Raw genomic sequence first — 12,402 nt, forward strand, 5'->3', positions numbered from 1 at the left:
TTTCATCTCCAACCATACTTTACTTTTCACCAAAAAAAAATATTTATGGTATAGAGAAATTAAATATCCTCCTACTTTTCTTCCTACTTATCACCAAAAAAAATATATTTATGGTATAGAGAAATTAAATATCCTCCTACTTTTCTTCCTACTTATCACCAAAAAAATATATTTATGGTATAGAGAAATTAAATATCCTCCTATTTTTCTTCTACTTATCGTCCTACCCATTTGAAATGATGACAAATGTATTAAAATATAATTAATATTATTCAAATATGACACTTATGATTATTTCACATGGGTAGGAATATAAGCAGTGGCGGACCTATGTAGGGCCTTTGGGGTCCCGGGCCACTGCTCAATTTCCGGCACGCAGTGTAAATTTTTTTTTTTTTTTTTTGATTTTTTCTATTAGGTGCACCCGCTTGAAATACGGGGGACACTCCTACTAAAACAGTCTGCGTCCGCCACTGAATATAAGTAGGAGGAAATGGTAGGAGGATATTTAATTTCTCGTTGGTATATTCTATTTTGCAACTTATATATATTTTCAAATACACTTCGTCTAATAATTAACTTTTAACATATATATATATATATATATATATATATATATATATATATATATATATATATATATATATATATATATATATATATATATATATATATATAAAAGTTTTATTACAAAAATATTAAATAAATAATATTATATTTATAAAACACTTATAAGTAAATATTATACATGTATTTATAGAAATATTAAACATACACACTTTTAAATAAGTTTTAGTAAGCGTGTTTTAAAATTTCAATATGTATTTAAATTTTTATACACACAAAAAACAAGCTTTATATTTATAATTAATTAATATTAATAAAATTTAATATATAAATATTATAAATATTAAATATTACATTTAAATTATAATTAGTAGATAAAAATAAACTAGAAACGTATAAAAAAATAGATTAAAATCGGCAATGACACTTCAAACTCTATTTTGGAAGAAATGAATAGAGTTTCTCCATATTTGGTGGAATACTATTCATCCCAAAATGGAGATAGAAATGAGATTGGGTTGGAGGAGAATTGAGGGGTAAATGGAGTTTCGGAGTGAATTAGAGATGTTATTAGGTTCTTAGGAACAAAGTATCCATGTAATTTTGGAAGGAAGGGAGATAAACCTTTATGTGAAGTTATTCTTCAAATCTGTGCTCTCGAGAATAATAAAGGATATATGGTTTCACATCGATTCTATTTGGGGACATTGATATAGGATTGGATTGGGTTAATATACTTACGAAGAGTTAGTAAGGCAAAAGACACTCATCCAAATGCTTCATGGATCGCCAATCAATAGTTAGATGTTACTAAAGTTTACTTTCGGATGTTATGGAGATGTCAGAACAACCTTAAATTTGAGACTAAATATGAGACTAAATAACAACATACGAAAAATTCATTGTTAAACAATAACATAAACCCTTATGTAAATCCAACTTAATTTCATATATTTCAGTAGTTAAGTCTTTCGAAATGTCAACTTTCTAATAATAATTAGCTTAATAAAGTTCACCAACCGAAAATTATTAGATACATTTTGTGAAATATGTGTCTCCCACACGTCCCCCAGCCATTGCTGTCCTGACATTTGATTTGAACACTTTCGGGTTGTCCCTTAAAACACCCGCAGCCTCATGATTTAAAGGATCTTCATGGTTTGGCTCCTGCATACGCTTAATTTAATCAATTATAACATATCTATTTATAACAATATAGATAAAATATTTTTAAGGTTTTCATTTGCAGATACTGGCAGTACTATACCAGTGTCCTGGTATAGTACTGCCAATATTATATGCAAGTACTACCAGTACTGTAAAGCAGTACTGTCAGTACTGCATGCTAGTATTTTATGTGAATCATACCGTGAAGAGATGATACAATCCGTAAACAATTGTGTTTATGTTGAGGACAGGTTTCCAATCTTCTCGTAAGATGTTGAGGCATACATTTCCTTCCAAGTCAATATTAGGATGATACACCTGATATTTTATATATATTTCTCAATGCTTAACTTTAACAAAAAATATATATATTCAAATAATAAATAAGAAGAATACATTTTTTTACCTTGGTTTTACACTTGACTTTTGGCGCCTCGTGTGGATAAGTAGCACCAACATTGAAAGTGAACAAAAATTTCCCACCCCTATAACATAAACAAACAAATATAAGTTATAAAGCAAGATTATATGTATATGGAAAGTTTATAAAAGAAAAGGATTTAAAGGAAAACGTACATGTAATACCCTTCATCGGGTTTAATGGTGATCTCAAAAGTCATTAAGTCATCCTTGCCATTTGGAAATGAAATGGTGCATGATTTCGGTAGGTTTAGTTCACTTATGTCTAGAAAATGTAACATGTTAAATGTAACCATATATATTAGTATTTATAGAATTACAAGATATAAAGTCTTTATGTTGCTTGAAATTATATTAGATAAAAGGTTTTACCCTTATGAACACGCAATTCCCCTGCACTTTGCTTCTTAAAGGATCCATTTCCGTTTGCATTTTTAGCCTCTTCTTTTTGCTTTTCCTTGACTTTAAACAACCTAATCATTGTTCCTGTAGAAAGCATAAGAACCATAGTTAAATTTGTAGAAAAATCTACTTATTTTAACATAGTAAGAAACCAAGTCAAGACTGAACAGGATCATGTATTTGCATGATGTTAAACTTAACCACATGAACTTTATTTACAGTAGGTTCTTTGATGTCAATGAGAGATTCCACCATAGATTAGGGCAATTCTTATAAGTGGAATTAGATATGAAATTCAACATAATTACTTAGCAGCTTAAACAAAACTCACTGGAAAAAGAATGGTGAATCATGAATACAGCAAACAAATTGATTCCACAAAGAGATGTAATTCTTTTTCATTCATTCAGATAGATGTCTTTGTGAAGTTGACATTGCAAATAAAGAAGGAAGTTGAAAAGAAGTAAAACTAAAACAAATCCCTATGTACACTAATGGAAGTATAAGATAGGTAATTGTCGAGGGATCATATTGATGCCTAACATCCAATTGAACCTATAAAGCCTGAAAACTTTTAGCGTGTTACCAAATTTTGGCCTGTTTCAACATGCAATCATATGATATCGGCTTAATCCATTGTTGATGCTACAGAAAATAGTGAAGCAAAACAATAACTTCAATCTGATTACACCCTTTCTCTACATCGATAGCTTGCTGCGATAGGAAGATGATCATCATCAATCCTTCACAAGCCTAATATTAGGCCAACCGCAGTTACCGATCGGAATGCCCTAACTTACTCTCGAATGCAAGGACCACAACCACTTGATGATTTTTAATCACGTAGTTTACCATAAAACAATGTACACTACAAAATCGATTTATAATCATGAAAGATGAACGATCATAGAAACAATAAACGCAATGTTCTGTTTCAATCGAAACCCTAGCGGACAATAAAAAAGAATAGAAAGAGAAGATACTTATGATCGTAAGGAACTTCTGCGTGAGGTATGGATGGATGAACGAGATTCAGCCGTCGCCGGACGTTTAATCGACGGAGCAAGGAACCGGTGGGTGACCCTCGAAGGTGGCTGCCCGTTACACGAACGATAGAAAATTAGAAATCGCACACAAAATAGATGGGAATAGGAGTAAATTTTTATAAGGTTTATTTTACAGGAAAGGAAAGTTGCTTATTTTATTCAAAATTTACAGACTTATATATATATATATATATATATATATATATATATATATATATATATATATATATATATATATATATATATATATATATATTAAAAGTGAATATACCCTTAAGGGTATATAAACTTAGGTACCCAAAATCATCATAGTACGTCGTTTTATATCATATAATATATTCTAATTGTACAATGTTTTTGTAATTTAATTTCTAACTTGATTTACTTCCATTATTTTTATAAATTACACATTTATCTTCATTTTATATAATTTTTATTTTCAACTATAATATATAAAGCCTAGTAAGTGTTTGACAAAAAGATGTGATAAAATAGAAAGATCATAGTGAAATTTCGAAAGTGTTGAAAGTAAATCAAGTTAGGGTTAAAGTTTAAAAACTTTATAATGAATATATGAAACAAAACAACATATTATGGTGTGTTTTGGTACCTAAGCTTATATACCCTTAAGGGTATATTCACTTTTCCATATATATATATATATATATATATATATATATATATATATATATATATATATATATATATATATATATATATATATATATATATAATAATTGTTTGAAATTCAAAGCTTATCTCAATATATGGTAAAGATGATAATATCAATTCATTCAATATACTAAACAAATAATATTCTATTAAGTAGTAATTTTAAATAGAGATTTTGCCATTAAGAGACATGTTTTGGAGAGAATTTTAAATTTTAGTCACAAAAAATCAAATTTCCAGTTATAGACACGCATTTTGTAGAGGGGACCTTCACGGGCTCTACGAAATACTGGTGTCCTTCGAGGAATGACATTTTTGTAAATAATATAGGGGTATTTTTGTAAAATTAACAAGTCCGCGAGAACTTAACGATGTTTGCAGAACACCTCTGTAGAATCCTTGTAAGTTAGTCAATTCTGAATCCAATTTTGGCAAATTCTATTGCTTCCTCGTGGACCTGCGTTGCTTCCTTCACTAACCTTCGTTGCTTACTTCGATTACCTCCGCTACTTCCTTCGCTGACCTTCGTTGCTTCCTCCCTCTCTGGTGGATTTGTGTTTGTGAATCGTCGAGACCTATGGACAAAGGTAAATGGATTCGGTGAACAAAGGAAACGTGTATGCCGATGGATACGATGATCGGGTATGGATTTTCGACATTTTGTATTATGTTTTTGCAATTTATTAGTTTTAGCTAAATTTTTTAATGAGATGCGATATTTCATCGATTAGTAGAGATATTTGTTAAAGGTATCGAATATTAAAAAAAAAAAAAAAAAAAAAAAAAAAAAAAAAAAAAACCCTTGATTTTTGTTTTTGGGGAAGAACAATTTCACGGAGCATATAGGGCAATCTGTAGAGGTGCTTCGTGGAATGACTTATTCCTCTGCGCAATTCCAATTTTTTTTTTGTTCTTTTTGTTGTCTGCTCCATTGTAGCAATGTAGTTTCAGTTTACTACCTTTTATACATAAATCGTTGAAAGTACATTGTTATTTTTTTTCCCTTTTTCAAAAAAAATCTCACTAAGATATAAAAAAATCATTGGAAGTATGTTGCTATTTGTTTTATCTCTACCCTATTATAGCAATGTAGTTTCGTTTTATTGCCTTTTATACACAAATCATTGAAAGTACTTTGTTATTTTTTTTCCTTTTTTGATTTTTTTGTAACGTCCCAAAAACATGTAAAAATTTTCATTTTAATTTAGTCGAAAACCAGCAAGTATTTATAACAAACCCAAACAAAATATGTCAAAAGAGAGTAATCATCAGAATACAAATCCAAATCATAAAGAAAATACGGAACATGGGTGGATGTGTTGTGATCATGCTGAACTCTTCCCTTTTGTACCAAAAGTACCTAAAACCAAAAACATAATTGTAAGCACAAAACTTAGTAAGCTTCCCCAAAATCACAAAAAGGCTTCCAAAACACATAATTGTTGGCTAGGGTTTCAAAGGAACGATATGAGGTGATTGATGCTAGTTATGGGAAGGATTCCAAGAAGTTAGAGCCCTTAAATAGGGATCAAAACCTTGGGGTTAGGATTTTGGTCAGCAACAGCTATGCCTTGCGTAGGATACCCTACACCATGCGTATGTTATTAACCTCGCGGTCTGATTTCAACATCTACGCCATGCGTAACTCTGCTACGCCCCGTATAGGCCAAAATCCCCAACTCTCAATTCAACTTCAAACAATCATAACTTATTTGTTTCAATTATGTTTTCGACGTTCTTTATATGTGCGAAAAGGTATTAAAGAGACTCACAATTCTATCTACTTAATTTTGGCTTAACACACGTCGAACTAAAACCATAATCCATGCAAAAAGGCCAAAATATAACTTTCCCGTTTTACCCTTTGGTTCTAGCACACAAAACAAGGGCCTAGATCTCATAACCAATATTATCAACCTTCAATAAGGTCTAAACTTTACTTCCTCAAATCCCAAAGTCTTCACTTGATCGAATTACGACCCACAACCCTTAATTAAGAAGCGTCCCAGAACACGGTGTTACACCAAACGTCTCCATATAGTACCTACTGCAATAGGTTGAATTCCATTGTCGGGCTTTAAGATCGGTATAAGAGGATTAGATGCAAAAAATTATGCCAGACTCGAAAGGCATCTTCCCCTAGCCATAGATTAACCACATGTGTAATAGCACGCATGTCTTTACCTATAGCTAAACATTCTCCACAAAGAGCATCCAAAATGTGTTGAGCTCTCAACTCGTCTTTCCCATACGGGGTTCCTTTAAGGAATGATTTAATGTCTCTAAGGACATTGTCAACATCAATTACAAGGGGAGGTGTTATATTAACTATATCACAAGCTATTTGTTAATTATATCAAAATAAAGTCCATTTACTTATCAAGCCAAACGGTTAAAAAAAGCTTTAGACAATCAAATCTCTCGTGAAGCTGCCCACTCAACATCACACCTACTCGCTTCTGGGGCGGTGTTCACTGACGGACATGTCCACCACATCAATATTTCACGTGTGGGAATCCTCCCATACCCCAAAGCCTAAAAAAAATGTTATCAGTATCGTACAAAGTATACTTGATATCAATATATTTGCTTACCAACATGTTTGGTTGGTACAAATCAATAATGATATATGTCAACTTCTTTTAATTTTTTATTGTAAGATTTAAAAATAAGCAAAGACAATGATTAATTTTGACGTAGTAAGGAAATTAATTACATAGTTATTTTAATTTATAATAGAATTTTATTGAAGTAACGTTAATTTATATGAAAAAAAATTATTTTATTGTGAATATAGGTTAAACTTTTTAGATTGATGATACAACACGATCTAACACAAAAAAATTATGTAAAAAAGTTTCCATGATGTAAATGTTATGTTGTTGTCTACGTAGGTAGAAAAATGACATTTTTGGTAAAGCTAAATAGAAGTTGGTAGTTGATAGCTCTAAGTTGAAAGATTTAGTTTTTATTTGTATAGAGTTATTTAGAAGAAAAATAAATAACTGTTAGATTTTAAATACTAAGTGTGAGACCCATGTAATACATGAGTTAATTTTAAAAGAAAAATTGAATATAAAGGTTAAAATGTTTGAGAACTTTGAATTTACAAAAAAACAAGAAAAATAATGAATTATTATAATTGAAATGTCTTTTATCTTTTAAATTTTATCAAATAATTTAAATAAATAAACAAAAAAACTAATGAACATTAATTTGAGAACTTTGAAATTAAAACGTAAGTTTATTAATGAAATTGATATCCATTTATTACTATATTTATTGTAATTATTATATTAAAGTATTATATTGAATTTATAAAATAGAAAAACCTATAAAATAACATGTGGAAAAGAAATTAATTCAAAATAACCATAAAATGACATATGACAAATTGAATGAGAGTGTGACATGTGACAAAAAAATCTTCATTTATTAGAATAGAGTAGGTGTGAGACCCATGTATTACATGAGTTTATTTACAAAAATTAAATATGAAATTTTAATAATTTGAGGAGTTTGAATTTATAAGAAAAATAAAAAAAAAATATTAAAATTAATAAACCTTTAATATATTGAATACATTACATATATAAATCATTTATAATAAGTACCTTACATATATATATATATATATATATATATATATATTACCTTATATATTAAATATGAAATTTTAATTTAATAAAATGACAAGTGGAAAATAGAAAATTTAAAAATTTTAGAAAATATCATGTGTCCAAATGAAGGAGAAAATAACATGTTGCAAAAAGATTTTGATTTATTAGGGAGAATATGAAATTAAATAAAAACCAAAAACTAAAATTTCATAAAAACCACTTAAAATGGTTTTTGTATTATTAACTTTTTTGAGTTTCTTTTAGAATCTAAAAACTATTTTTTTTTAACACGTAGCTAAATACCACTTTAAAATGGTTTTTGTATTATTAACTTTTTTGAGTTTCTTTTAGATTCTAAAAACTATTTTTTTTAACACGTAGCTAAATACCACTTTAAAATGGTTTTTGTATTATTAACTTTTTTGAGTTTCTTTTAGAATCTAAAAACTATTTTTCTTAACACGTAGCTAAATACCACTTTTACTATTTATTTCATGTCGCTATTAAACTCGTTGAGTTGAGTCAACAAAACACGACTCATAATTATTATTATTTTCAAGGATTGAAATTAAAATTTAAGATATGTTCACAAGCATCAATAATCAATAACCTTGATTTTTTTTATCTGGCTATAAACAGATAACACCGTATCCACAACACAACACGTCGTCGTCTTAAGATAATACCGGGTGCGGGAGTCAAAATCAGACAGTGGGTGTCCAACTCCAGCCCTACAAGAATCAAAACTAATGGCAGAGATTGAACGAAAAGGTTACGTGGTAGCAGCTCAATGGATCAACAAGCGATAAGGTTCCATCCTATCTTACTGTTCCTATTCGATTTATGTACCCGTCATTAACGTTTAAATTCTTGTAATCGCAACGACAACTCCATTAATGGAAGCTCACTCGCAAGTCGTAACTCCCTGTCTTTATCACTAGATTCAAAAAGCTCCATTCTTCCTTGTCAACCGGGTATGCAGCAGCTCTACTCATATACGAAATACATTTACATTATATCAATCTTGTGTCAGATATATTGGTTGTTTATTTGGTGCCCACAAAGTGTTTGTAAATATGCGTGAATAAGCTTCTTTCTTTTTATCTCCAATTTTACAAATACGTTAATTACCGCAAGTTTCTTAATTTAGATATAGATGAAATCAGTATCTGTAAATAACTAAATATCAATAATTGTTTCATCTACTTTTTTTTTTTTTCAGAACCACATGGCGATGGCTCCAATATGCTTCAAAATGTGTTACAAACACCGAACTGTAAACAACGATCAAGAGTTTATCGGAGGAATCTCTTCAGTTTCAAACCACAAACTCAAGAACACGAATCTTTGCTATAATTCTGTTGCCACTTTCATGAAAACAAACAAAACCATGCTCAAATGTTCAAACTTTTCAAGATATATCTCCCCGAATGCATCAGAAAGGGAGAAACCTTTAGTGTCTAGTTCTAGAGAGAAGCAATTAAGATCACTGGATTCTTACTTTAAGAAATTCAAGAATGATATGAATCACAAAGATTCACACAATATAAGTGGTCAATCCAGTAAAGAAACATACCCTGTCAAGAACATGCAAGAAACCCAAACAAAAACTGATTCTGATGAAACTTCGGGTCTCTACATAATGTAAAGCATGAACTTTATTCCCAATTACTATTACTTTTCAGTTTCATTTCTCTGATAATTCTTGTTTTTCGCGTTGCAGATGCACGATGGTGTCTATAAACATTGCAGTTTATCTGTTTGAAATCGCGAGTCCAATAAAGAACTCGGATCTTGAACTCTTTTCACTTCCAGCACTCTATGGAGCAAAAATCAATCACTTGATCTTATATGGAGAATGGTGGAGGCTGTTGACACCAATGTTTCTGGTACAAGATTGACTAATGGGTTCGTGCCATTTATTTATTTATTTATTTTTTTATATAAAAAAAAAATCTCTAACGATTTATATAAGTGACATAAAAATTATGTAAATATAATCAAGAATAGTAACAAGAAGAACTAAAATGTATCTATCACAGCATACGGGGATTCTTCATATTGGGCTTGGTTGTTGGGCTTTGCTCACATTTGGGCCACGAGTTTGCAGGGCGTATGGCCCGTTTACCTTTTTCTTGATATACATACTTGGAGGGCTATCTGGTAATTTGACAAGCTTTCTTCATACCCCTGATCCAACTGTTGGTGGAACTGTAAGTAAAACAAGAAACATGTTTATGACTTATGAGATTTTGGTTGTATAAAATATAAATAAATTAATAAATTTGAATTTCTCAGGGACCAGTTTTTGCAATCATTGGAGCTTGGCTTATATATCAATATCAAAACAAAGATGCAATTGAGAAGAATGTTTTTGAAAGCATGTATCAGAAGGCAATCTTTGCTACTGCAATTGGCTTTGTTTTATCAGTTTATGGTCCAATTGATGATTGGTTAGTCAACTTTTTATAATTTATGTTTGTTAATTTAATTCGATCAAAACAGCAAAAAATGGTATTTTGTTTCTTTATTTCTAAATTGATTGGGTATGTTTTTTCAGGACACATTTTGGATCAGTGTTCACTGGCATAGCTTATGGTTTCATGACATGCCCCACCTTACTACAAATAGACAATTCATCATCATCATCATCATCATCATCATCATCATCATCATCAACATTGGATACTAGTAAAGAGAATGGAATGACACTCATTTCACGAAATGTGGATCCATGTAAATCACTTGTGATGTTTTCTATTTTTGTATTGGTTTTGAGTTGTTTGGTTTTCGTGTTTGAACCTCCATTGGGTTCACTAGATGTAGACACCCTTGTGTAGTCTCAAACACCCAAAGGGTAAAAGGGTATATGTGTATGATATATGTATTACAATAAAGATTACTAAAATTAGGTTTGTTACTTACATCAATTTCAAATAATCTATTTAATATCATTTGCATAAGTGTTAGATGAAATGCCATGATCAAATGGTTTCTTGAACAAATATGAATACGTTATAACCTTGTGATTATAAAGAATAGGTTGATTTCTTATAAATTAATTTGGTTTTTATATGCGTGTAGTAAGAGAAAAATATGGAGGTTAGTGTGTTAAACCGTGCTTCTGTAATTCTTCACCAAGTAGTTATACTTTTACATTTTTCAATCTCTTAGGAGCAAAATATATTTCATTGTTATGCTTCGAATCATTTGTCATGTTGTGGTAAGACACGTTTGCGAAGGTGGATCAGGACTTGGGTTTAATTTGTTATGTTGTTTATGTGTTCATAGGATCTTCCTTTTAAATATATATCTTTGTAGGATCCAATGAAATGGGTGAATTTAAGTGCCGACTTTTTTTATTTTTTATTTTTTATTTTTTAAAGGACTAGAAGTCCTTTGACAAGTGCCGATTACAATAGAAAACATATAGTAAGTTACTATTAAAAACCAACGTTTGGTTGTAGGCTTGTTTGGTATGGTTTCTACCTCTTTAACTTTTTTTTTTGACAAGTTTCTTTATATATATATATATATATATATATATATATATATATATATATATATATATATATATATATATATATATATATATATATATATATATATATATATATATATATATATAACATTTCTAAAACTAGCAGTTGACCCGCGCAAAGCGGCGGTTACGATTATTGTTTTCTTCAAAAACATTTCTAAACAACACATAATGCATTGGTATGTATTTCTAAACAACACATAATGAAGGTTAATTCTGGAAGAGTATTTTGTGTTTAATGGACGTTTTTTTGTGTGTATTATGTATGTATTTTTTTCCGCTGAATTTATTTTTACCTAATTATATCATTTATAGCTACATTTTTGGTACCGATGGAAAATGACGACGGTAAATATTTTTTTAAAGTCATGTCATATTCCAAAAAAACACATGGCGATAAATTTTTATTGGTTGATTTTACGTTAGGCGGATATGTATTTTGAGGGATATCTATAGTAAAGTCCTAATATTTTTGGAAAAGTTTTTAGAAGGTCCTATTTTTTAAAAATAAAAAGCCCAGAAAACCGGGAAATTCATTCAGTTTAATCATCTTTTACATATTTAGCAGGTAACCATGCCATGTGGCATGCCATCTGGACGCGTGAGATGATATGGGCGATGACATGGGCATGCCACAGTAACTTCTTGCTTAGTAATGAAAAAGTTAAACCGAATGAATTTCCCAATTTTTTGGGTTTTTTTATTCAAAAAAAAGTATGACTTTTTTATAACTTTTCCCAAAATATTGGGATTTTACTGTAGATATCCCGTATTTTTAATATATTGTTAGAATGTGAAGAAACAAAAAAATGTTTGTTTTTAATATAAATATTAATTGTTTTTTCATTTGTTATATGCATTTGGTTTGCTTTTCTATTGATTTAGAAATGATTAAATATCATTTAATGAATGTTTGAATGACTTTTGAACGATTTTACCCATCTAATATGGAAAATAGTTTTTTTTG

At 29.8% G+C, this 12,402-nt stretch overlaps 2 protein-coding genes across 2 annotated transcripts; one reads left to right on the forward strand and one right to left on the reverse strand.

Moving 5' to 3' along the window:
• Positions 1-1,492: 1,492 nt before the first annotated feature.
• Positions 1,493-3,701, reverse strand: LOC111908245 (NEDD8-conjugating enzyme Ubc12). Its single transcript, XM_023904077.3, has 6 exons — positions 3,540-3,701; positions 2,527-2,640; positions 2,311-2,419; positions 2,141-2,219; positions 1,936-2,052; positions 1,493-1,734 (listed from the first exon to the last, which is right to left on the reverse strand). The coding sequence occupies exons 2-6, from the start codon at positions 2,633-2,635 to the stop codon at positions 1,597-1,599; spliced, it is 552 nt and encodes a 183-aa protein (XP_023759845.1). The 5' UTR covers positions 2,636-2,640; positions 3,540-3,701; the 3' UTR covers positions 1,493-1,596.
• Positions 3,702-8,693: 4,992 nt separating this feature from the next.
• Positions 8,694-10,818, forward strand: LOC111908237 (RHOMBOID-like protein 9, chloroplastic). Its single transcript, XM_042899265.2, has 6 exons — positions 8,694-8,868; positions 9,117-9,538; positions 9,618-9,783; positions 9,937-10,107; positions 10,193-10,347; positions 10,455-10,818. The coding sequence occupies exons 2-6, from the start codon at positions 9,123-9,125 to the stop codon at positions 10,732-10,734; spliced, it is 1,188 nt and encodes a 395-aa protein (XP_042755199.1). The 5' UTR covers positions 8,694-8,868; positions 9,117-9,122; the 3' UTR covers positions 10,735-10,818.
• Positions 10,819-12,402: the final 1,584 nt, after the last annotated feature.

This window comes from Lactuca sativa, chromosome 2, assembly GCF_002870075.4.
Source record: "Lactuca sativa cultivar Salinas chromosome 2, Lsat_Salinas_v11, whole genome shotgun sequence".
Taxonomy (NCBI): Eukaryota; Viridiplantae; Streptophyta; class Magnoliopsida; order Asterales; family Asteraceae; genus Lactuca; species Lactuca sativa.

Excerpts from the sequence above, each read along its gene's own strand:
- LOC111908245 (XM_023904077.3), bottom strand. The coding sequence starts at position 2,635 with ATGATTAGGTTGTTTAAAGTCAAGGAAAAGCAAAAAGAAGAGGCTAAA. Across the intron at positions 2,053-2,140 it reads AAGTCAAGTGTAAAACCAAG|GTGTATCATCCTAATATTGA; the intron begins GTAAAAAAATGT and ends ATAAAATATCAG. Across the intron at positions 1,735-1,935 it reads GATTGTATCATCTCTTCACG|GAGCCAAACCATGAAGATCC; the intron begins GTATGATTCACA and ends AAGCGTATGCAG.
- LOC111908237 (XM_042899265.2), top strand. The coding sequence starts at position 9,123 with ATGGCGATGGCTCCAATATGCTTCAAAATGTGTTACAAACACCGAACT. Across the intron at positions 9,539-9,617 it reads ACTTCGGGTCTCTACATAAT|ATGCACGATGGTGTCTATAA; the intron begins GTAAAGCATGAA and ends TTCGCGTTGCAG. Across the intron at positions 10,108-10,192 it reads ATCCAACTGTTGGTGGAACT|GGACCAGTTTTTGCAATCAT; the intron begins GTAAGTAAAACA and ends TGAATTTCTCAG.